The sequence below is a fragment of the Macaca nemestrina genome, chromosome 6, assembly GCF_043159975.1.
Source record: "Macaca nemestrina isolate mMacNem1 chromosome 6, mMacNem.hap1, whole genome shotgun sequence".
NCBI classification, from domain to species: domain Eukaryota; kingdom Metazoa; phylum Chordata; class Mammalia; order Primates; family Cercopithecidae; genus Macaca; species Macaca nemestrina.
Genome location: NC_092130.1, coordinates 50,811,840 through 50,839,216, shown reverse-complemented (window position 1 = coordinate 50,839,216; position 27,377 = coordinate 50,811,840). Strand labels below are relative to the sequence as shown.

Here is a 27,377-nt window from a genome sequence, read left to right as displayed (position 1 = left end):
ATCATATGGTAAGAGTATATTTAGATTTATAAGCAATTGCCAAACTGTCTTTCAATGTGGCTGTACCATTTTGCTCTCTAATCAGCAATGAATGACGGTTCCTGCTGCTTCACATTCTCTTCAGCATGTGGTGTTATCCGTGTTTTGAATTTGGGCCTTGCTGAGCTGTGTTTATTCTGTGTTGCCTTACAATTTTTTTTTGAAATATACTTAATCATTAATTCTCAAATATCATATTTTGTTGTCTGTTTCCTCTAAGATTGAAATTAGAAGAATGCAGCACCTGTGATTGTGTCTCACCTGTATACTATGTTCCTTTTTAAAACACTTTCTAATCATTTTCTTCTCTGTTGCTGGAATTTGGGTAGTTTAAATTAATCAATCCAGGAAACTATTTCTGTCTCCTGCAGTTACATTATCTATTAAGATCATAATTTACTGATTATAATCTAATTATATATGTCATTATATAATCTACTGATTATAATCTAATTATATATGTCATTATATAATCTACTGATTATAATCTACTACTAGAGATCATAATCTGCTCATCTCAAATACTGTAATTTTCAAATCAAGAATGTCTGTTTGATTTTTTTATAAATCCCAATTATTTGAGAGTTTCTGCATCTTTTATCAATTTTGTCTTTTACTCAATGTTCTTTAACATATTAATCCCAATTATTTTAAAATCTCATCTGCTAACTGCTATATTTGGTCACTCCTTGGTGACGGTTTATTGTCGTCATTTGTTCAAATGGACCTGCTCATGCAAGCCTGGTACTTTTTGAATCAATGATTAATTTTTAAAAATCTCTGCAGCAATGAGGTTTCAGATGATATTATTATATAGGAGAAATTATTTAGTCTTTCTTTGTCTAGACAGATAGTATGGGAACTAATGATCTAATTTGGGACTGTATTGTGTCACAAGTTCACATGGAGATTCTGTTCGGCTCTTCGGAGGTTTGGGATTTTGCTATTTAAAATACCATTCCATGCCAGTTTTAGAATATGGCAGTTTTCTTGAAGGAGAATACTCTATGGCTGCTCAATTCTCCAGTTTTGTTACTCCAGCTTGTGTGACTATCAAAATCTCCAGCCTTTTATGGACAGGAAAATCCAGTGCTGGGTGGCCCCTCCCACCCCCAGTTTTTTTTTTCTTTTTTCTTCTGCAATTGTCCTCTTCTGGTTCAAGTCCAGCTTTTCAGTTCCTAGTTCTTTCTAAAAAATCAGCAAATACTACCAAGGAAAAAGTGCCTTTAGTGATTTAGCTCACCTTTGAGAGTCGCTCCTATTTTTAGGATTTAAAAACTTCTAGTCTTTTTTGTTTCTGTAGTTCACTGATGGCTTTACAAATACTATTTTCTGTATTATCTAGCCTTCCTAGTTGTTTCCAACAGGAATATTGGACCACTATGAACTACTCTACACTGTGTACCACTGGCTGTGTTATGTAATGAATGGATACGTTTACTTCTACAATATTTATTATTTCCACTGTAGTTTCTCTTCTTTGATCCATACATTATTTAAAACTGTTTCAAAATATCCACTTATTAGGAGGAAGAAGAGAGGGAGGAATTGGAAGGGTAACCATTTTTGTGTGGATTTCTAATTTTATTGCAATGCAGTTAGAGAATATTAACTCTATGACATTGTTCTTTGTTTATGTAGTAGGTGTTGTTTGGTGGCATTGGCAACTTTAGAAAAAGTTCGATGCATGTTTGAACATAATATGAATTTTCTAATTGTTAGATATAAAGTGTGTGTGTGTGTGTGTGTGTGTGTAAGAGAGAGAGAGGAAAAAAAATTAAACTTTTTAGATGGAATATATTCTCTGTATTTTTATTTCTTTATTTTCATCTATTGAATCTATAATTATTGAAAGATTAATTATTGATACTAGTTTAAAATTATCTATTTTAATTTTATCATTAGTTTGAGATGAAATTATGATATACATATATATTAAATGCTATCAAATATTTCTTATAACTATATAATTCTTCCTTTTATGCATAATAATATTTTTACCTCAAGGTATATTTTGTAAAATATTGTAACCAGTTCTTTGGGGGTTCTTGTATTTGGTGATTCTTTTTTGTTGGATTAATGTTTTTATTATTAAGCTTTACATGTGTTCTCTATAGCCAGATATATAGGAATTTTATTAAACCCAATCCAAGAAGTTTTTAAAGCAAGCTCCTTTTACCCTAATTTGACTACTAATATATTTTACTTTATTTCTGCTTTCATTTTACCAGATATTTTCTCTCCAGTTGTTTTCTTTTTTACTTCTATTGCAATGATTAAGTTGTTCTTATTTTCTTTTCCCCCTATTATTTTGTCAGTTATTAATTATAGTTCTTTATTTCAGTACTCATTTGAAAAAGTACATTTTCTTATATTAACATAGTCTAAAATTAGTTATCATTTCTATCCTGAGTCTGAACAATAGTAGAGTTTAAATTTCTTCATGTTTTATCTAATTTTATGATATTGAATTCACTATATTACTTCCTTCATTGCATAAATCTCACACAACTCAAAACTTAGACATTATTATTACTATCACTTATTTTATTGAGAATGTTTATGAAGAATTCATGCCAGTTTTCTTGTATTCACCCCTTGTTTCTATGTTCAGCTTCCTTTTTTCTGTAGCACTTTTTTTTTACTAGTTCCTTCACTGAGGGTCTTTTCCAGATTAATGCTTATTGTAATAGATAACATTTAAATTTTCATTTATACTTTTGTGTAGTTATATATACATTATAATTACATATATTATCCAAATGTATAATGAATATATATACACAAGTACATTACAATTGTGTACATTATACATTTGTGTATTTACTTGAACAAATTTTATCACATCTCAGTGAAAGTTTTTATTCTCAAAAAACTGTTTATTACACCAATAATTGTATATGAAGTATCATGATGAAGTGGTTTCTTTCTCTAACTTACAAAAAGATGTATTTGGGTTGTGGTGGCCCAGTAAATGTGAACGTCAAACTCTCTCTATGTTAAAAAAGTATTTATTTCATCATCATTTTTCTCTGGTTTTTATATCTGTGGTCTCTCTCTTCACAGGGAACCATTTCTTTACTTGGTTTATAATTATGATTTGTGAGCTCATATTCAGTGGAACTTGTTTCCCCTCTGAGAATTTCATGCTTGCTGAGGTGATAAAGTGTCTCATCATAGTCATATTTCATTTGTTATCACAGGACTGGCAAAGATCTCCACAAAATAGGATCAACTTTTACGTTACATATATGGCTTAGTATTTCTTAAGCTTCATACTGATGTTCATGTGCTCATAGTAGCCTTGGGTTTTGATTTCTAGCATACTCAGATTCTTTTTAAGCCAAGTTTTCTTGATACTTCCCTGCACTGACAGATTCTTAAAGTTATTTTCAAATATGCTGCATGGTAGTTAACAACAGCATTTTCAGGCTTTTTGATATATGCATGAATCTCCATTCCCTACTCACCACCACCTGTGCTCAGACATTTTGAAACCACACGTTTAGTTAATGAGTTATATATCTTATCTGATACTCAGGCAGTGGCAGCATCATGATTTTCTCTCTCCAGATTTGAAGTTTTTTAAACTTTAATTTTGCACCTGGGAATTATTGTTTCTTCTTCAACCTCAGCTATACATTCAAAAAAATGTATATTACTTATAATTTGTCATTTCTATGTGCTTTTAGCAAAAGGGGATTCAGTCTACCATGATGCTAGAATGCATAAACAACATTTTAATATCCATACAATATTCTATCTTATTTGATCAGAGATTTATTATAGCTTTTATTATACTCCTTTCTCTTTCTAGATCAGTTTTTTTCTCAGTATTCATAAAAACCGCACTGTTAAGAGTGGTGTAAATTACTTTAACGTTTAAGAAAATCTAGAAGGCTTTTTAAAAATCTGTTTTAAAATAGAAATTAACTCTGCTGATACCAAACTTATAATTTCCATAAGAGTACTTTTACATTCTTAGATCACCTTCTTGTCTTTTAATGAAACAGGCAGATTAATAGCCAGCTAGCAAGACAACTTATTATTTAAAAATGTTTTCAAAGCCCAATTTGAATTTAATCATGTAAATAGGTTTTATATTATCTGGGTACCATTCTTATATCATTCCAAATTTTTTTCTTATTAATCGATAAAATGAATTTTGATTCTTCACAATTACATTTTTATTGGATTGCATTGGGTCACATTATATGTTAGTCTTTGTTTCAGACAATTTCACCTGAGCAGTTCCTTTAACACACTCTTTACTGAGGAAATCCTAAATACAGTGTTGATGCAGAAATGTGCTACATGGCTGGCACACTTCAAAACCCTAAGCCACCACCTCTATGAGAGACATTAACTTTCATAAGTATCTGCTTGCCCTTTTCCCTGTTTAGTCCTTTGTTCAGGAACTCCCTTCAACTCCCATTGCCTTTCCCTGGCTAACCCCTGTCCATTCAATGATATCACCAAGTTGTTGCCTCTCTCAAAGCCTTTCCTGCTTAGATTTTTCTCTACCTTATTTCCCTTTTATATTCTTCCATAATATCTTATGTATATCTTTATGTGTTAATGAGCAGATTTTAAAACGAGTATTTTAAAATCACACTTTTTTTTTTTTCCTGAGATGGAGTCTTGCTCTGTTGCCCAGGCTGAAGTGCAGTGGTGCAATCTTGGCTCACTGCAACCTCTGCATCCCAGGTTCAGGCAATTCTCCTGCCTCAGCGTCCCGAGTAGCTGGAACTACAGGCACGCACCACCACGCCTGGTTAATTTTTATGTAGAGACGGGGTTTCACCATGTTAGCCAGGGTGGTCTCGAACTCGTGACCTCAGGTGATCCACCTGCCTCGGTCTCCCAAAGTGCTAGGATTACAGGCATAAACCACCACACCCAGCCAAAATCATACTCTTAAAGTCATACTCAGCATCTTTGCACCTTCACTGCTTGTCATGTATTACGATCTTTCGTTAAATGCTTCAAATAATAGTAAGACTTATAGTAAGACTCACAAAGTACAATCATAGGATCAGTAATTAACTGGAGCTTGGCCAGGAGTTTGTACCAAGAGTGCCTGGATTTTGAACTCAGGTAGCTTAGCTAGTGCTTAAAAACAGTACTTCTGGAGCCCAAAGACTTATTTTTGTTAGAATGCATCCATCTGATCACATAAAAACTCTGATCTCTCCATTAGCTCCATTATTGGAAAATGCATCTGGGATGGTTTTAAGAGTCTGTGATCATCTTATGAGGTGTGTCATAATAACATCTGGCATGTGTTTTGTTTTCTGATGAGAGCTTCAATTGACTTCTTGTTCATGACTTGACTCATTTTAAGTTGAGAAATGAGAAGGTTGTTTTCATTTGCTTTTTATTTCCAGAATTTTTTGTATTAAAAAAGTAGTTTGAGCTGGGCAAAGTGGCTCACGTCTGGCCTCCCAGCACTTTGGGAGGCTGAGGTGGATGGATCACTTGAGGTCAGGAGTTTGAAACCAGCCTGGCCAATATGGTGAAACCCCGTCTCTACTTAAAATACAAATTAGCTGGGTATGGTGGTAGGTGCCTGTAATCCCAGCTACTTAGGAGGCTGAGGTAGGAGACTCGCTGGAACCTGGGAGGTGGAGGTTGCAGTGAGCCAAGATCACGCCATTGCACTCCAGCCTGGGCAACAGAGTGGGACTCTGTTTCACAAAAGGGCCTGTATTGCATCTATCTTTAAATAACATATGTGTTAATTCCTTTCCCCTTCAACCTCATCTCTTATTATAATAACAAACATGTGGTTTCTTGAACTGAAAAGCTAAGCTTTTAAACAGAATAATGCAAGTCATTTAAATTAGTCACGGTTACAGTCATTCTCCATAACTTTCAAATCAAAGAAAAATTTCTTGGGGTTCCAAATCTAAGAACAATGGAATTTAAATTTATCAGAGTCTCAGTTGAAGATTCTGACTTTACACTTGAGTAAAATAAGAATAGGAATAGATGGTCATTTTAAGGGTTCTTTTGGGTCATTTTTGGTCTTACAGACCACACCCTAGTCTACAAGAAGTTCTACTAATTACCATTCACATTTCGTAGACATGATTATCATGTTTATTAGACTTTAATTTTCTCATGATAAAACTGTATCTTTTTGTTCATATGAATATGTGATGGTATGATATTTTGAATACATAGTTGTAATCATACTTCTGTGTAAGTATGTGCTCATCGTTTTTCAATATTTTATATTTTATTAACATATTTTATTGCATAAACATGTTATTATATTATAAACTACTGTCTTTATCATCATATTGTTTTACATGACCACATTGTAGTCATTGATTTCCTATAACCAGGTGTTTATGGGTTTCTATAATCCAGAATTCCAAGAGAGGCCACTGTTCCCTCTTTATCTTCCCCTGTATCATAGGGCTGGAACAAGAAACAAACAAAAGTTGTATATTTGTCATATTCCTCCGGTTCCCCACTGGTGCTTCTAAACCCAAATCTCTCTGATCCTGAAGTTTTTGAGCCTTAGCATGTTAAAGCTGTGATTGATCTTGATTCTCACCCACATTTCTTATGGATATTGGCCACCTACCATTGTCCCAAGTTCTTTCTGATCGTGTGCAATTTCATGTTGATTATTATTAGTCCACCCAACACTATTTAATAATTATTTGAACTCAGTCTAGATGACCTCTACCTGCACCCTTCTTTACTCTTGTGACAATACCTAGTCATGTGATCTCAGAACTTTCTCTCTGAAATCTTTTTTTTTTTTTTTTTCTTTTTTGAGATGGAGTCTCTCTCTGTCACCCAGGCTGGAGTGCAGTGGCGTGATCTTGGCTCACTACAAGTTCTGCCTCCCGGGTTCATGCCATTCCCCTGCCTCAGCCTCCCGAGTAGCTGGGACTACAGGCGCCCGCCACCAAGCCCGAAATATGTTTCGTATTTTTAGTAGAGATAGGGTTTCACCATGTTAGCCAGGATGGTCTCCATCTCCTGACCTCATGATCTGCCCACTTCGGCCTCCCAAAGTGCTGGGATTACAGGCGTGAGCCACCGTGCCCAACCTCTGAAATCTTAAATCCCTAAGTCTCACTCCCTGATAAAATACTTTCTTTGTAAAACGTCTGCTGTTTTTCATCATTGGTGATTCCATTCTCTTTACTACTGTATTCTTTTCTCAAATTATCAGGCTCCCTCTAACCTTACTTTTTTACTCATCCCCCATAGATCCCTGTAAGTGTTATGCCTTCTTTCACTTTCAACTTCACTGACAGCTTTTATACCTTTGGTCTTCCTCCACATGTGATCTACAAAACTTCAACCTAAATTGAATCTAAATGTACTCGTCTTTGTTTCAGCCACTAGGTTGAATATCACTCAACTGAGTACTATGTTAGTGCTACTCCAAACTCATGCACTCCGTCCTCAGCTGAAGCAACATGTTTTCTGACTCATTACATTAAGCACTCCTGTAGTACTTATTCAGCGCTTCCATATTTCCCTAAGTGGCTATTTCAATCTGTGGATCGTTTCCCAAATATTACTAATAAACTTCCATTCACCTTTGACCTATATATCAAATCATGTTGCCTCCTTCTTCACTCAGACATGCAATGATATCAGAAAGTTATTTCCTTAAGTTAATAAGGTATTCTATGAATACCTTCAGCAAACATCATATGCAACTGTGAAACTGTAAACATTCCTATTAAACTCAGAAGGAAAAATAAGGACATCAGTATTGCCCATATATTTCAATAGTACGTTCGAAATCCTAGCCAATGCAAATTAGAAGAAATAAGAATTGGAAACAAGTGGCAGTACTATTTTTATGTGGGGAAAGTATGAGATTAGAATGGATACTGGAGAAGACATGTAAAACTCATTAAAGTGACTGAATTGTATATGTCCTAGGCCATGTGACAAACAAGTGTATGACATGATGATAACCCATGTTAGCTGAGTTTTAAATCTGAACAGGGTGATGGGACTGTTTTAGCTATGGTGAAAAAAGTGGCAAAATATATGGGAATCTTAAGAGAAAATTTGTACTAATCAATGGTAGCAGCATGCTAATTATAGTGAACTTGATTTAGTATTTTGGGGGGACATTTAATCTCAAAGTATTATTTTATTTTCAAATGCTATAACTTTTAATACTCTATTTAGAGGAGATATTTTCTTTTATCCTCCTTCCTTCTTTTCTTTCTTCCTGTCTTCTTCCATTTGATTATAATACAAAATTAATTATCTCAAAATCTTCGTTTTCCACTCTTTGTTGTATTAATATGATTTAGCTTTCTTAAAATTCATGTTGTTATGTTTAAATCAAATTTTAAAAAGTTTTTATTTCATCTGTTGTTTAATAGAACTATAATTTAAAAATATGATTTTCCTGCTTCTCCCCTCCTCTTCTCCCTTCCCCAGTCCCTCTCTGTGTATCCTTACCTTCATCTTTCTGTCCTATTTTTTCTTGATTTAACTTTGAAGTAATTTCAGTTACCTTAATAAGCCAAATGAAGTAACTGGGCTTATCATCTGTCTATTCATCCATCCATCCACCTAACCACGCATTCATTAAGGAGTCATTTCATCTATTTGTAGGTGATAAATTTCTATAAAATCTATTTTAATTTGTAAAGGTATAAAAAAAACACTACATCCATATGTGTATTTCATCTTTTTGCTATTTCTTCATGTAGTCATATTTCTTAAAATAATATGTTTATTCTACCTTTTGCTTAAAGATTACATCTCTACTTTCCTGATAGGACTGTGGATACCAGGCCTTGACATTCTGCCCGAAGGTTTAAATGAGTTGTTTAGAACTTCAGATATAGTTTCAGCTAATCTCCATTTTCAACCCTCATGCATTGCTTCTCCCTAGACTATGTGTGCCTCAGTCTTGAGACTTTCTGGAGTTCCACCAATTCAGAAGTTCTCTTCTCATCAAAAATCTTCCTCTTGACATTTAGGCTGTAGCTTTCACTAAATCTGTTCATATTCTTCCCTGAATTTTCTAGCTTTCCTAAACATGGGCAAGGTGATTCTTTTAACATTTTATTAAAATAATTTATTTAAATTATCTCTTAAGACCATTATATTTTGTTTCTGGAGAGAGAGAAAAGTCACAAGCAGTCAGTTGACCATCTTTAATTAGGGCAAGCTCTGCATTAAATTTTTTTTCAGAAACAAAATAAATATCCAGCAGATGGATTCAAAGGTGAAATTAAATCCCCATTCCATCATGTTTAGTAATTATGTGATCTTTGGTAAATCAGAACTTCCTAGGCCTAAATATCTTCATCTATAAAAGGAGTTTAAAATTTATTTTATAAGGATATGGGAAATACAGAACATATAATGTATCAAAAATAATTGATATTAAAATAACTTTTGTTATTTGAAAATAACATTATAACTTATACTTGGTAACAATTCATTTTCTGAAATGATTATTCAAGTATATGTCTTAATTAGTAAAACAGAACATAAATATTTGACTAAAGTATATTAAGGAGTTTAAATATTTCCCTTTTTACTGATAATTTAAACCAAAAGATCAAATATCTTGCTAAAATTTTATGTTAATTAATATTTCAGTATCATATACTATGCAACATACCATTTTGCTAAGAAATTTTCAAATAAAATATTTCTGGTATTTCAAATATGACAGATAGCTCTATGCCATATTAAAATAGTATTTCATAAATATAATTTCACAATTGTATCAATTCAAAATATAAATGTAAGTTCAAGACTGCCTTATATGTAGTTTATTTTGCATTAATATTTTTTCAAAACTATGTTCTTCACAATAATTGAATATATTTAAATTAATCATTGCTGTTTTATTACATTTTCTAAGTTGTAACTATTCATTTGTCTTACATGATGAAATTGGTATTTATAACATATATTCTTATATTATTCCTTTGGAATTTGATAATTGGTAAAATAATTTTATCTAAAATATGAAAATGAAAATGATATGAACAGTTTTTTGCCTGGCTTATACATATACACTTGTCCCTAAAATTTCATTTATTAGGGCTAGATTTCACAGATTAATATTGACATTTTAGTCGTGACAACTGCCATTTTCATCCCTGCAGCGAGTAACTAGTAAAAAATTTGCATATTCTCAGCTAATAACTACTAAAAATTTTGCATATTCAGACATATAATAATTAATATTTGTATTTTTTAGGTATAGCTTACTTGAGTGGAATGTGTAGTGAAAAGAGAAAATGTATTATTGCTGAAGACAATGGCTTGAATCTTGCTTTTACAATTGCTCATGAAATGGGTCACAAGTAAGTAAAAATCATGGCTATGTTAAATATGTTAGCATATAACTTTGTAATTTGAGTTACTGAATTACCTGGATATCTTTTGATTTTTTTCTGGGCTTCAAGTTTTTGAAAAACTAGGGAGAAAAGAAGGGGTGAAGACCGAATACATTTAAAGAATGTCTTTTGAGTGTTGCAACTATTCCTGCTTCTTTGAATAAAATCTTATTACATTATTAAAATCCTTAGCAAGACAGTCATTACATAGTGCATGATTGATTTCACTACAGATTTTTAAATGATACAAATATTTCCATAATCATGAGACTACAAAGCTATAAACTTTTCAAACATTCACTCAGTACAAATGAAAGTAATTCCAGCTTCTGGTACTACCTGTATTTGTTATTACCAGGCACAAGTGAAGGAGTTAACCCACATGATTTAGATGTAATGTACTTGAAAGACAATGAAATTAGACATATAATTAACATGTATTGAATATTAACTATGTCTCAGGAACAGTTATAAACATTTTCAATAGATTAGTTCATTTAATACAAAACCCAAAGAAGTAGTTATTGTTTTAATTTTCATTTCACTGAAATTAATAGCAATAATTAGTAATAGCAACACTTACATAGTACTTACTATTAATATTTGCCAGACACGCTTTTAAGTGCTTTGTATATATTCACAACAATTTTGTGATGTGTTATTAGTATACCCATTTTATAGGAAAAATACTGAAATATAGAGAATTTACCCTCCTGAAATTATTAAAATGGTAATTGTTGAAGCGAGGGGTTTGAACTCAAGCCATTCAACTCAGGTCAGACTGTTCCATAACATTAACAAACTGTTCCATTAAGTTATCTGTTATCTTCTGGCCTAGATTCCTCATCAGTGAATTGGGATAATACCTTTGTTTTGGGATTAGTTTAGGATTCAAATTACATAAAGCTATGATCATATTTTTAGGAAGTTTATTAAAGTAGAAATGGCGGCCTGGCATGGTGGCTCATGCCTGTAATATCAGCACTTTGGGAGGCTGAGGCAGGTGGATCACGAGATCAAGAGATCAAGACCATCCTGGCCAACATGAAACCCTGTCTCTACTAAAAATACAAAAATTAGTTGGGTGTGTGTGGCGGTACACGCCTGTAGTCCCAGCTACTAGGTAAGCTGAGGCAGGATCACAGGAACCCAGGAGGTAGAGGTTGCAGTGAGCCAAGATTATGCCACTGCAGTCCAGCCTGGCGACAGAGCAAGACTCTATCTCAAAAAAAAAAAAAAAAAGAAATGGCACAGGTTAGGGAATCAGACTTAATTTCGAATGCAGGCTTCCCTAATTGCTGGCAGTATCAGCAGTATAAATGCAAGTATTTTAATTGGACTCAGATTTAGTGAGGCCCTACTAGGGAGGTGATCTTTATGGAGGGACGGCTCTTTAGTTAAAGACATATTTAGTTTGGCCTTCAGTGTTTGAAAAATTCAATTAGTTGCCAACATTAAAAAAGTATAAATTTGACATAAAAGTAAGATTTGCAGACCTGGTAACACTCAACCCTGTCCCATATGGCAACCATTCCTGGGAGCTGGGTAGCATCTATACCCTTTAAATTAGACCCATCTTTCTCAGTTCATCAGAGGCCACAACACCCTAGTATGGTACACCCAGCTCACTTCATTTTCATTATATTCCTGGAGTCTGTAGGCAGTTGAGTAAAGTTTAGTTGGCAGTGGAATTTGATTGGTAAAAGAAAGATTAGATGAAACAATTTACATCGGACATGACAGTAGTTGATTTAAAAAGTTATTCAAGTAAACACAAGTGATCAGATCCTAATTACACAGCTCATTGAATTATCAAAAATTAAATGTAGAAATGTATCCATAACCCAGCCTAAGAAACAGAAAAATACCAATACCAATTGATTTTTATTTTTTTTAATTGATCAAAATTTACTCCATACAAATGTTTTGAAATGTGTATACATTGTGGAATGGCAAAACTGAGCAAATTAACATAAGCATTACCTCACATACATAGCAGTTTTTGTGTTGAGAACTTAAAATCTACTATCCTAGTAATTTTCAAGTAATTGATTTTTGATGTCACCATTTTTAAATGTATAGATATACAGTTGCCCTTTGGTATTTGCCAGGGAATTGGTTCCTGGGTCTCTGCATATCCCCAAACCCAAGCATATCCAAGTCCAGCAATTGGTTCTGTGGAACCCACTTATTTGAGAAGTTTGTCCTCTATATATGCAAGTTTAGCAACCTGCAAACACTGCAATTTTGATCCTTGTTTAGTGTTTAAAAAATTGCCTCTAAGTGACCTACACAGTTCAAACCCATGTTGTTCTAGGGTCAAGTGTCCTTTCAGATTCTCCCATATAGGCTTTCACTCTTCAGTTAACTGACCAATAATATGAGGAGTTAATTTGTTAATTTTAAAAAAAGAGCCAGGCGTGATGGCTCACGCCTGTAATCCCAGCACTTTGGGAGGCCAAGGCGGGCAGATAACGAGGTCAGGAGATTGAGACCATCATGTGAATGGTGAAACCCTGTCTCTACTAAAAATACAAAAAATTAGTCAGGCATGGTGGTGGGCGCCTGTTGTCCTAGCTACTCGGGAGGCTGTGGCAGGAGAATGGCGTGAACCCAGGAGGCAGAGCTTGCAGTGAGCCGAAATCGCACCACTGCACTCCAGCCTGGGTGACAGAGCGAGACTCCATCTCAAAAATAAAATAAAATAAAAAATAAAAATAAAAAAAGATAAATATACTTTAACATCCTCATCCTTTAGGGAAAGTATGCAGTGCACTAACCTTGTTTAATATTTCATTCTAAGAATGATAGGCTATAGATTCTTAATTCCAAAACAATTCTGATAATTGAAAGGTATTTTCAGTTTAGTCATAAAACCTATGAAAAATTATAGGCATCATTTGAAGGAAAAATGCTGAGAATAATGTCTAGAGGCAAGAAAATCTTATTAATAAATAATTTTATAAAGATATGTGTTTTCATAAATAGAATTCTCATAAAATACAGATTAATGAATAATTATGATTTTTGCTCTTGAGCTATGCAGTAACACCTTGATATAAAAACAGTATATATTTCTGTAAACAGATTTTAAATAATTTTGTCAAGTACCCTGAAAAGTTTACTTTTAAGAAGTATATTTTTAAACCAGTATGTTTAAAACCAGATATGCAAAATTAATTTCTTCAATCTTCATTGTATTCTAAAATGTAGGAGAAACACTAAGGGAATCAAGTGCAATACAAGTTAATTTATTAACATCTAAACTGTTGACCATGGAGCTACAACTATTTAAACCAAAAACTAAATGAGGTAATTTAAGGAAAAGCCACTTCAGCTTTATGTAGTAGAAATGTTGGTTTATGACCAGGAGCTAAGATTGGAATAGCTCAAATGGTACGAAAATATTATTTTATTTGACTTTTATAGAGCTGTACCCAAAAGCAATAGAGATGTGCCAAAGGTATGTGTAATACTTGATGGACTAGGACCAGGATGTGATATATGTTAAACTACTCCTTTACTGAAATTCTCCATAGCAGTAAGCAATATTTGTCTCAAAAGTAAGCAATATTTGTCTCAAAAGTAGTGGCTGGTGTTTTCCTGATGCTAGACAGCGAGAAGCAACAGCAGTCAGAATAATGTCATGTTTATAAAAAACAAGTAGGAAGAAATTTATCTGTATGAATTACGTCATCATCATCCATTATAAGATATAAGGCACAATGTAAGAAGAAATAAAGAAAGAAGAATACAAGAAAAAATGTCCATATGCTCATAATCTCTCAGTGGGGAAAGTCCTCATGGATGTTAAATAATGATATCTACAGATTCTATGTGCATGCCATTGTGCATGCACACGTACACACACACACACACACACACACATATATATGCAGAGCCCTTTTATTTAGAGGTATGATTAAGAGTTAGCTACTTAAGTGAAACTCTTTAATCCTATATTTTTCTTTTTCTTTTTGGATTTCCTTCTTTCTTTTTTTTGTGTTAAATTATATACGTGAAGACTATCTTCTAGAAACTAATAATGAACTATGATATCATGTAATTCTGCAACTCACAATCTTAGAATGACAGAATGATTCCATGTAAACTTTTCAAGAATACTTTTATAATCATATATAAAATGTTTCTAAACAGATTTTAAATGAATGTATTTATGTTTGTTGACTTTAATTTGATTTCTAGAAATTCTCAGAACAAGTTCACATAAAGCTAGAAAAATCAATACAGTCCACTAAGTATTTAAAAAAATGACTCTTGGGGATGAAAATTTGAGTAAATAAAGAGAACCAACAATTTGTCTCTTACTAGTGCAAAGGAATCTAAAACAAAGTCAGCAAAAATGTATTGACTTTTTCCTTTGGCAAATTATCAACTTAAAAATATATACAATTATATAGAAAAGTGTAAATTAAGATCTACAGTAAGAGAAAAGAAATAAATTATTTAAGCCAGCATTTTAAAATTGTTTCAGAACAATTTTGCTTCCTAAACAATAACAGTAAGAATTATTATTTTTTTGAGATGGAGTCTCCCTCTGTAGCCCAGGCTGGAGTGTAGTGGCTCCATCTCTGCTCACTGCAACCTCCACCTTCTGGGTTCAAGCAATTCTCCTGCCTCAGTCTCCTGAATAGCTGGGATTACAGGCGTGCGCCACCACACCTGGCTAATTTTTTTTTGTTTTTAGTAGAGACCAGGTTTCAGTATGTTGGTCAGGTTGGTCTCGAACTCCTGACCTCGTTATCTGCCCACCTCGGCCTTCCAAAGTGCTGGGATTACAGGCGTGAGCCACCATGCCCGGCCAGAAGTTATTATTTTTCTGGTAACTAAAATTTTTGACAAATATTTTTACTGGTAGTGCTGAATTAACACATATTCATCAAATATAATTGGGATCTTCATAATTTAATGTGATGAAGTCTAAAACTTTATTTTGTGAATGAAAATACTTAGAAATTTTTCATGAAATTGACGTTTTATTGAATTCATATATATATATGCACATATTTATTATATCCACTATATTTTATATGATCTTTGTGAACAACAGTTTGTTAAAGGAATTTTACTTTCATTTTAGGCCAAAACTTATGAATATATTAATTGTTATTAGATTGCTGTGCTTTGAGGGAAGAGTCCCTAAGACTAATCTGGGTTGATTTGCTAGCATCACTCAGAAAACTCAGCAAAGTGGTTTTGCTCATGGTTACAGTTTATTACCATGGAAGGATATAGATTAAAATCATCAAGGGAAAAAGTCACATAAGCCAGAGTCCAGGAGACACCAGGCTCAAGCTTCCAGTTATTCTGTCCCAGTGGAGTTGTGCAGACAGTACTTAATTCTCCCAACAACAATGTGTGAAATCATGCACAAAGTATTGGCAACCCAAGAAGCTATACTGAGCCTTGATATCCAGGGATTTTACTGGAGTTTGATCATGTAGGCTTGGTCGACTTCCTACAAGGCAAACCTTCAAGTCTCCATTCCCTCCTGAGGTTAACCTGGCCCTAGTCCCCACCATAAATCACATTGTTAGCAAAACCCATGGTGGTAGAAGGCCTCCAGCTAAACAAAGATATTCCTGTCAAACATACTTTGGAGGGATATCCCAAGGACTTAGAGGTTACTTCCAAGGAGTCAGGCAAGGACTAAATAGTTCTTTGGAATGTGCAGATTTTAGACCACTGAAACTTGTGAACTCTACTGCACAATTACACAATATTTTTAAACTTGCAAAATCCCATATTTTATGTTGAGTTGCCAAAGAGTTTCTAATAAAAACAACAGTGTCTTTTATTAGCAGGTATTTTGCTAAATGCTGTGTATTCAGATCTAATTCAACTGCATAAAAAATCTTGAGCTAAGTATTGTATGATTGTCATTTTACAGATGAGAAAACTGAAACTAACAGAGATTCATTTCTCAGGAGTTTATTCAATATTAATGTCATTCTATTTTCATTAAGTATATTGTAAAGATTCTCCTAGTTCTAATCATTAGTTTAATCTTGATTTTTAATGTTTATAACTTGTAGATTTTTTAATCATCAAATTTCATACTTTTATAATTTCTTCTGGAGGTTTTTGCAATTACAAGTAATTTCTCATTCTAAAATTAGGGGAACACATTTTTGTATTGTTGTCTTATATTGTGTGTGTGTGTGTGTGTGTGTGTGTATGTGTCTTCGTCTTTCTCTCACTGTTTAACACTTTAAACCATCTAGAATTTACTTTAGTGTGCATAGTAAATTTCTCTCCATTAAATATGCATTTTGCATTAACTGCTCAATAAATGATCTTACTACTGAAGTGTGGTCTGTGATGAGTTAGGGATCTATGCCAGAATATAGGACATTGCTTCCTTCATTGAAAGAGTCTTGACGTGAAAAAAAGCTGAAGTAAACTGTGTGCTTAACGATTTAGCTGATTTACATTCTAGCACCAGCTACTTATCTGGATACAAATCAGTAGTAAAAAGAGTTCATCAAGTGGCAGCGAGTGCATAGGTCACACTCTGAGTAGCCCTCCCACATAACAGATGTGACAGTCGCTGTTCAGCCTAAGTCAGTGTTGCACTAGGAAGTTGCATTTGAGTTGCTAGAAAGCCATCATTTTTATTTTTGGCCTGAAAGGTGGTCTACACTTGTATATCTTTGTCCTTTCTATTTGTGAAGTATGTAGACATAATCCTATGATGCCATTCACGGCAAATAATAAAAGTTGTTCTTTTGTACAAATATTTAGTGGTGCCTTAGAGTATTTTGTTATATAAATAAAGATACCGTATTTTTATACACACACACAAAACATAGGCTTTTTTTCTTAAAGTTTACAAATAACTCCATTTTCTTTGTGGATTCCAACCAAAAGTAAACTAACCCTTGCATTACTGTGTATGGTTTTAGGAAAATTTAGCCCCAAGTCTAAGATATTATACAATATCTAAATTATCTGGGAAATAATCATTTTAAATATACCTATTAATAGCATAATCCCGTGACCATTTTCTGACCTTGCTAAATCTGGAGATTTATTGAAGTCCAGATTTATTGAAGAATTTTGCACTGGCTTAGCACATTGAGGCCAGAGACTTCTGCTCCCACCTAAAGATGGAAGGCAATTATATTACTTTAGAGATGATGATTGCCAAAGCTCACACAGCTAATAAGTGCCTGAATCCATGATCAAAGCCAAGTCTGTTCAAATCCAAAGCCCATGTCATTAATTACAGTGCTCTGCCAGAAACATGGAAGAGTTCTTCTAGCTAACTTTACTCAACTTACTTCTGGGCTGGCCCCGGATTATCTGTCCCCACCTTATCTCTTTAGCCATACTTCATTTCATGCCCCCTTTCATTCTCAGCACTAGAGTTCCTACAGTGTTTCCAAAGTACCATGTTCCAGTGAAAGCACATGGAAATAGGGAGGGGAACAGCTTATACTGGGGCCCGGTGGGGAGGAGGTGGGGAGGGAGAGCATCAGGAAAAATAGCTAATGCATGCTGGGCTTAATACTTAGGTGATAGGTGCAGCAAACCACGATGGCACACATTTACCTATGTAACAAACCTGTGCATCATGTACATATACCCGAGAACTTAAAAAGTACCATGTTCCTTCACACTGCAGGACCTAAATACATGTTGTTCCTCTACTTGGAGTATACTTACTTTTTAAGCTTAGTTTAATTATCTCCTCCTGCTCAAAGTTCATATACCACCTCAATAGTCATGTTCTAAAGAAAGCATTCTCTGTGGGTCAGTCTCTCTATTAATCATTTTAGTGGCACCACCTCCTTCATAAATGCACATTTGTTCATCTGTTAGATATATACTTCATTAGGCTGTAAGCTTCGAGAGGTGAGGAACCATATCTGTTTTTGATTATAATGGGATTCTTCATGCATTTGACAGTGCTTGGTATATATTAGGCTCTTGATATATATCAAATAAGTAAATGACTGGATACAGTAGTTATCTTAGTAAAATATTATTATGCATAGATTATCAGTGAAACTTGATTCAAAACAGGTGCTGCATGCATATTCAAAGTGTTTAGAATGTTTTTTGATACTGGATGAGACTTTCAATAAAGTATCAGGTAAATTTTTATAAAAGAATATTATATATTTTGAAATGTACCCATATCCACGTAAGTGAGACTTTATTCTGGTACACACATGCAGAAATGACTACCACAGCCCCAAAAGTGTTGCCACTGAAGTCTTCCTATGACAGTAAATGAAGCTGCATCCTTCTAGTGGGACAACCAAAAGCCAAAGAATTATCTTTGGGTGTTCTCTGTTTCTCATAGTCCACATTCAATTCATCAGCTGTTGACTCTACCTTCAAAATACATCCAGAATCTGATTACTTCTCACTAATTGTCCTGCTAGTTCTTTGGACTAAGCTACCAACACCTCTCATCTGGATTATTACCATAGCCTCTTAAATAATGTTTCTTTTTTAGCCTTTGCGTCCTATAGCCTATTTTCAAATTAGAGTCAGGGAGATTCATTTAAAACAAAGCAAATCGCCTGGCTTCTTTACTCAGAACCTTCCAAGAGCTTCCTGGTTCACCCTGTAAAATCCCCAGCCCACACCACGGCCCACCAAATTCTACATGTTCTAGCCTCTGTCCCTATAGCCTGTCATTCCCTTCTTACCAACTGCGCTCCAGATTCATTGCCTCTTTGTTGAAACTCAAACATAGAAGACAAACACTCACTTTGGGGACTTTGCCTTTCCTTTGATTTCTACCTGGAAAGTTCTCCAGAGCAGCCACATGGCTGCCTCCCTTTCTTCTTAGTTCTCCACTCATGTATCAGGGTTCAGTGAGGCTTTTCTGATAACGTTTCTTAAAATTGTAAGCACAACCACTGCCTGGGCTTATTCCCCTTTGCCTTCCTTAATTTTATTTGTAAAACTTTTCAAAATGTAACTCTCTACCCTATGTCTCTTTCTTCTGTTTGTAGATAATAAGATCTTGTCTACTTAGTTCACTGTCATATTCCCAGCATGTTAGCACATTTATAGCTTATGCTTGTAATCAAGAAAATAACCAATATAGCCCTAATAGAATTTTATATTTTTACAAGTTGAAAGAGACTGCGTTAAACATATACCACTTGCCCACTGATTGAGAACTTCATGTGATAATTAGACTGTCTACTTCATAGAGATGTTGAGTTGGGTAAAATTATATGAGTTAGGGGAAATTACTTATATTTCATTTCATTATAAAAAGATCAAGCATGTTTTGATATGGCCAAAAATGCGTATGTATTTTTTGTTTTTGTTTTGATTTTTGAACCAGAGGAAAAGGTCTACTGTATATTATTAAACTTTGGCATGGAGACATGGTTTTTCCACTAAGTGGGCAATTCAGGAGTTTCTTTGGAATTAAAAGGCTAATGGGGCTATAAATATGCAAAGTTACCTCGTTGAAGGCAATAAATATTTGGGCCACCTGCTAAAATTTTAAGGATTGCCAGAGTAACAAGAATACAGACGCCTTGTGACTAATAAGCCTTTGGAATCAATAACATTTACATACATACTTACTTCTCTGGAAATTGTGCCTGGATAGAATAGAGGGGAGGGCCAGGTTATAAACCTGCTTCTTCAGACATCTCTATTTCTGTCATTGGCACCATTATTGCCACAAGGCCTTTAGTTGAGACATCTGAGCCATCTTTAACTCTTTCTCCCCTAAGTTACTTCCATAATCAGTGGCCAAATTCTATTCATTCTTCATCTGAGAAAGCTATCTCAACCATCTATTCTTTCTTCTGTTATTCCTCTTGGTTTGGACTCTTGCAGTATCCACTTAACTGGTGTCCTCTCCTTTGCTACCTCATCTTTCTAATGTATTCACATATTACTAAGATTCAGCTTCCTGAGATGTGGTCCTAACCTTCATATCAGAAAACTTTATTGCCTTTCACAACCTAATGAACGAATTTGAAATTCCTTAGCCTTAGATTCATGACTTCTATAGAGTGACCCTAGTCTATTTTTGTAACTTTACAATCTACTTCTCTAGTTGATGAATGCAAATCATACTTTTCAAACATCATGCCTTTATTCATTTTTTTATTATCCCAACTTCCAGCACTAATGATTTTTTACTAATGATTCATTATTTTTAATATTATTAAAATATTAAATAGTTTAGTATTATTTACTAATGATTCATTATTTACTAATGATCTATCCCAATGGTACTTACCTATTAATGGCCACAACAAATGCTATCACTTTTGTGAAAGTAAATTTGAAAGCCTGGTTAGAAATATGTTTCCACTTTATTTATTTTGAGATGGAGTCTCACTCTGTTGCCCAGGCTAGAGTGCAGTGGCACTGTGTCAGCTCACTGCAATGTCCGTCTCTTGGGTTCAAGCCATTCTCCTGCCTCAGCCTCCTGAGTAGCTGAGATTACAGGCGCTCACCACCCCACCCAGCTAATTTTGTATTTTTAGTAGAGACAGGGTTTCATCATGTTGGCCAGGCTGGTCTCGTACTCCTGACCTCAAGTGATTCACCCACCTTGGCTTCCCAAAGTGTTGGGATTACAGGCGTGAGCCACCGCACCCGGCCTGTTTCCACTTTTAAGTCTCTTACACTGATTATTTTAAATATCATTTGTCACTTAAAATTATTTCTGAGATACACTGATTTATACTGGTATTTACCTATGTATAAGTTCCCAACTGAATAGCAATCTGTGAAAATATGATTCATGTCTAATACATTTTTTTTAACAGCACAAGGTTGAATATATTATACATCATAAGAACTCCAACATATGTTGTACAAGTGAATAAACATTTGTTGTATGAATGCTCATCTGTTGGTCATCTTGAGGTCCAGGACATAAGACAATTGAATCCCAGAGTGGAAGAATCAGTTTGAGTCAAAGAATGCAATTGTCTTGACTAAGTAATATTATTTAATGAGAAAATATGGTTTTATTGCTATGCAAATATAATGGCAATATATTTTTCCCTTTTGATACATGATATTTTGAATTCCTATTTAAAATAAACTATTGTATGAAAATACAATAGTTCAATTATATTTCAGTTATGATGAGTTTACCTTAAAGTCTAACCAGACTTTGGTATGTATTAGGCTCTTGATATATATCAAATAAGTAAATGATTGAATATAGTAGTTATCTTAGTAAAATATTATTATGCATAGATTGTCAGTGAAACTTGATTCAAAACAGATGCTATGTGCATATTCAAAGTGTTTAGAATGTTTTTTGATATTGCATGAGACTTGCATGGACAGACCTGTCCAACTAGTTCATCCAAATCCTAAAGTTATGAATGCAGAAGGGTCAAATCTAGCAATTGTAGTATTAGGAATATTTAATTGAAATTCTGTTAATTCACAACAGGTATGGAAACATACTTGCCAAGATATGAAAACAACCTGTATCTGTCAACAGATGAATGTATAAAGATGAATGTATACAGAAAATGTGGTGTGTGTGTGTGTATGCACATATACACACACACATATATGTATTTCTATTATATAAACATAATTCTATATATAATGGAATATTTATTTTATATGTATTATTATATATGTATATTTACACACAACATAATATACATTATATAATTGGAATTTTATGTGTATATATTATATATATAGATAATATATATAGATAAATATATATATATAAAATGGAATATTACTAAGTCTTTAAAAAGAAGGAAATTCTACTATTTGCAACAGCATAGATGAATCTTGAGGGCATTTTGCTAAGTGAAATAAGCCAGACACAGAAAAACAAATATTGCATGATCTTACTCATATGTGGAATCCGACAAAAACAAAGTCAAACTCATAGTAACAGAAGAATGGTGGTTACCAGGAGCTGTGGGATGAGGGGAAAGGGGAGATATTTGTCAAAGGTTACAATCCTTCAATCACAAGATGAATAAGTACTGGAGACCTAGTGTACAGCATGATGACTATAGTTAAAGAAGTTAGCATATGCCCCAGGAGGCATACACAGATTTGGTTACCCTCTCTCAGCTTCCAAGAAGAGTCCTTTTCAGAAGTGAATAACATTTGGCACTCATTTGCATTGATGTGCAGTAGTATATCTGCTCTAAGAAGAGAGGATATGCTCTAAGAGGAAATTATATACACTAAGAACTAAATAAAGACCAGGTATAATGGCTCACAGTGGAGCACACCTGTAATCCAAGCACTTTGGGAGGCCAAGGTGGGCGGATCACTTGAGGTCAGGAGTTCAAGACCATTCTGGCCAGCATGCCAGCTTGAGGACGGAGAATTGCTCAAACCTGGGAGACAGAGGTTGCAGTGAGCTGAGATCACACCACTGCACTCCAGCCTGGTCAATACAGCAAGACTCTGTCTCAAAATAAAATAAAATAACGAAATAAGAAATGCCTATAAAGTACATCATCTCCTAAGACTTTTAGAATGGGAAATAGATGAAATAATAATAAATTGTTATAACAGGCACAAACCAAATATGCTCTTCTAGAAATCCGTTGCTCCTTAAAATGTTGAAAATTAATGTTTTTGTAGTTGTTGTTGACCAAGTAAAATTAGTAATGGCTATCTAAATATACTGTCCCCATTGTACTCTTTAGAATTTTCTATAGCAGATGTCACAGGTATCTTCCCCTGACACAAATGCCTTGGTAAATGTGAAAAACTACCTATGTGGATAGTTAAGTGGGAAAGTGCATTATTAGACATACAGCCTTGGGCTTGAGTTGTTGTTCTGCCACCTACTTAATGAACGAGCTTTGGATAAATCAATCCTCTGTATTCATTTCCTTTATTCCTAAAATTTGGATAGTTTTTAACTTCAAGGTTCATTGTTAGGATTTGTGATACTATAATGTCATGGCACAATGATTGGCACATAATACAGAGTGATTGAATGATAACAATAATTAGTAGTATTATTTTTATGAATTCCTTAATGTGAAAAGGAGATCTTCAGCTTTCACTGGTCTTTCATTTTTCTGTTCTTTCTTGGAGTGCTTTCATACCTTTTAGAGGTTTTTTAACTAGATTGACAGGAAGTTTACTTACCATGAAGACTCTTGTAGACCACTAACATGGCTTTCGTATTTGATATTTTATTTAGACAATTATACCACGTAGAATAATAAGCAGTTTTTCCAAGTTAATTATCATAATGAGACTTCAGCCAGTATAGATATGGCAGCCCTCCCACACCAGATTCTCTCCAAATGTAGGTTTGGATGTTGGAGTGAGTTAGTGGAAGAGGGAAAAAAATCACCCAGCTAATGAATGACCTTGGAAGAGTTGGCTTTCTGTTTGCAATTCTCTGATGTTTCTTGGCAAATGCGTATCCTAGAGTAAAGCAAGCAACCTTCCTGGAGTAGATCATCTGTTAACTTTTTCGTGTCTCAGTTTCTCTGTGTTGGCAAGAGGCCACAGTAGTTTCACATCTCTAATTATAGCATATTTGGTGTTTCTATGATCCTATATCAGTTGATAAATCAGTAGACATTTAACAGGACATTCAACTAAATAATTAAAGGAAGTAAAAAGAAAATATGACAATTTCTGTGAACACGTACATTCTAGGTGTGGTGAATTATATATATCATTTAAAATTAACCAGAAATACGAGACAGTTCTGATGTGTCTTACACACCATATATGTGAAGGGCATAGAAGTTAAAGATAATGATAAATATGGGCTATAATTTATTAAAGAATCCTTTTTTAAAGGCAGAAAGTCTATATAAATGCAGATTAGAATGGAAGGTATTCTAATGGAAAGGAACTCTACAAAAGGTTAGGCTGGAATTAACTATGAAAATCAGATTGATATCAGTTTACAGATGTTTTGAATAATGAGATAAAGAATGGATTTCATCCTGTAGATCATTGCTTTCCAGAATTTTGAGTAAATAAGAATCATCTAGAAAATGTGTCAAAATGCTATTTCTTAGGCCTTACCTCTAAATATTCTATTTTAATTCACTGGGGGAAGGCCCATGAATCTGCATTTTAACTACTCTTATGTCCTCATGCCCTATGATTCTGATGCAAGTGGTTCATTATTCACACTTTTAGAATCTCTGCTTGCCAGGGCTAATGAAAAGCTTTTACATAGGAAATTAGCTTTTTTATATTAATACGCTCATAAGAAACTAGCACCATTAAAGCATGGTTTAAGAGGCAAAGAGTTGAAGAGCAGGAGGACAGTCAGGCAGACATTACAATAATCCAGAAGTAAAAAGAATCAGCACCAATTTTGGTTGATAGCAATAGAATTGAAAAGGGGCAGATAAGCGGTAGAGGTTTAAGGAATATAGGGCAAACAGGATCCAGGCATTCATTTGCTATACAAGAGCAAGGGACAGTGTTCCAATCCTAGTAGATAATACACTCTTTGAGTGTAGGAACTGATTCTTATTTATCTTTGTGACTCCAGCTCAGCACAGTAGTGGGTTCTCAACAAGTGTATGTGCATTGTTAGATAAACCTGTAATATAATGCACAACAAAGTCAAAAGGAATCTCTTTTTGTACCTCTACTTTTCTTCTTTTAACCTCTTATTTTTTACCTTGCTTTTATATAGCCTTTTGACTTGCTAATAAAAGTAGGTTTCATTGTTTGTGCAAATTGAAATGACTTAAAATATTAAAAGAAATATGATACAAAAATATATTGTATATCTTAATGTCTAAATTTTTTCTCCGTGAACACACAATAGTGAAATTATATTGAATTAGATATACCCACTGAATTCTAAGAAATATGAAATTAAATGTCATTTTGTATAAATATAATCTACTTCCAGTAAGACATTGTAATAGTTTGTTTCTTTCTTTTATTAATGTTTCCACATAATATATGGCTTTAGTGGGAAATACTATGTCATAAAAATGCTTAATGCATTCAGCACAAAAAGCCTACTCTTTTAAAATATTACTGTTTACAAATCAGATCCTTTCCAAATTATCCAAAAAAGTGAGTGAATTCATAAGGCTTCTCCTCTCTAATTCTTTAAACATCAAAAGGGACCATCTTCAAAATCCAAATGCTTCTCCAGCTTTCCGCAGGATATCACAAAACTTCCTGGCAAAGACTTTTAAACAAGTTGAGAAGTTTTATATGATAAAAATATTTTTTCAGTTGACTTGACAACCATGTACAATGTTAGTGAAGAGTTTATTTGCCCAAGGCTCTTTGTCAAAATGAATTTAAACTGAGATTATTAAAATGTAGTTCAATTGCAGTGTGAGTAGAGGTGTTACTAATGTCTTACTTAGAGAATGTTTTTCATGCAATGCATGTAACTTGGTTATAAGGTTCTACATGTAGAGGTGCATTTCTGCTAAAAGAACAGAGGCATTTAAAATTGTTCGGAAAACAAATCATCTCCAAAAGTGGAGAGTTTTGATCCAGAAAGAAAAGCACTATTGTGTGATAGTTCAGAGGTTCATCTGTGTGAGCATCAGACTGCCCGGGTTTGAGTCACAGCTTCACCATTAACCTCAGCACCTTCCTCATTTGTAAAATAGAAGTCATAATAATAGAAACATTATGGGAATATTGTGAGGAATAAGTGATATCATCTTTGTCAGTGGTTAATAGAGTAGCTGGCACAGATTAAGGTGCACAATTAATTGTTTTATTTCAAACCTATAAAGTCAAGACTAAGCAGTGTTTCCTGATAATTCCAGATGTGTGGTTAAAAAAACCTGTCCCAATTTAATGATAATTTTTTCTGTTATGAGTTAAATGGCTTCAGGAAAATTTAACTACTGGTAAACAATGTTTGAATCACCAGAGCTCCCCATGGCTGAAGCTAATTTGTTATATCAGAATCAGGACCAGGATCCCAAAAGGAAAATTATTATCTGGATAAGAGGTTGTAATCCTCCATATTTAGAAAATCCTATTACACGATATTGGGAAAATGTCCAAATTGCCAAATCTTGGAAGCAATCCCTCTCCTTCCCTCATAGGAACACATTATTTAGGAGGGTTTATTATTTCTGAGAAAGACTAGTTACCTTTCAAAAATAATAGCATTTGTGTATGGTTTGAAAGATTATGCCACCACAGATGGAAGAGTCAAGCACGTTCCAAATGGCAAGTGGTTGTTAATTAACAGGTCACCCAGTGATGTGTGCTGTAGCCAGAATCCATGGTAGAGAGGAGACAGGACACTGATGGGCTGCATTTGAACCACACAGTTAGAATTAAATTAAGCCACTTTTACTGATTTGTGATATTGTGCCATATTTATAATTTCTTATTTTAACTTAATATCTAAGTAAATTCTTTTGATTGTTATTTTCTTGGTTTTTCTGAAGCGCACACTTTCACCAAAGAAAGCAAATACAGTAGAGTGAATTTAATGTAATTAATGATAAATCTGTTTATGTATCTTTTGACAAATTAGAATGATATAATAAAATTTCTCTGATTTATTTCCCTGTTATAAAGGATCATTATGGATTCTGTCTGTATTCCAGGCATTGTTCAGGTACTACATATCATGCTTATGCAGTCATCACCACAAATCAGTCAAGAAAGTATATTTAGCAAATAAGGCAACTAAGGCATGTTTATTTATTGTTTTTTAACTTGTCTTTGGTGAAATAAGGGGAAGATACAGAGATTAAGTTACTTTCTAATTTCAACATCTTTTTACTCTGCCTTCTAATATTTTAATTGAACTGGTTCATACCTATTCCATATACTCTCTTATTTTTCCTCTTTATCTTCTAAGTATGAAAACATTTATCTTCCTATTTTCTCTGTTATTTATTCTATTAATATGTGTTGCTACAGACCCTATTTGAAGAAATTTATTAGAATAGGAAAGAAAAATATGACTCACTGGTGAATTTTTCTAACACCAAAAGTGAAAAGTAATATTCAATAATGTATTTCAGTTTTATTTATACC

The 27,377-nt window shown here is 33.9% G+C and overlaps 1 protein-coding gene across 2 annotated transcripts in view; it reads left to right on the top strand.

Moving 5' to 3' along the window:
* LOC105467210 (ADAM metallopeptidase with thrombospondin type 1 motif 19) overlaps positions 1 to 27,377 on the top strand; it is a 282,043-nt gene that overhangs the window by 128,758 nt on the left and 125,908 nt on the right. For both annotated transcript variants that reach the window (XM_011716699.3, XM_024788331.2), the window contains exon 8: positions 10,259 to 10,364. In XM_011716699.3, the coding sequence (XP_011715001.3) occupies positions 10,259 to 10,364 (106 nt within the window). The remainder of the gene's footprint in view (positions 1 to 10,258; positions 10,365 to 27,377) is intronic.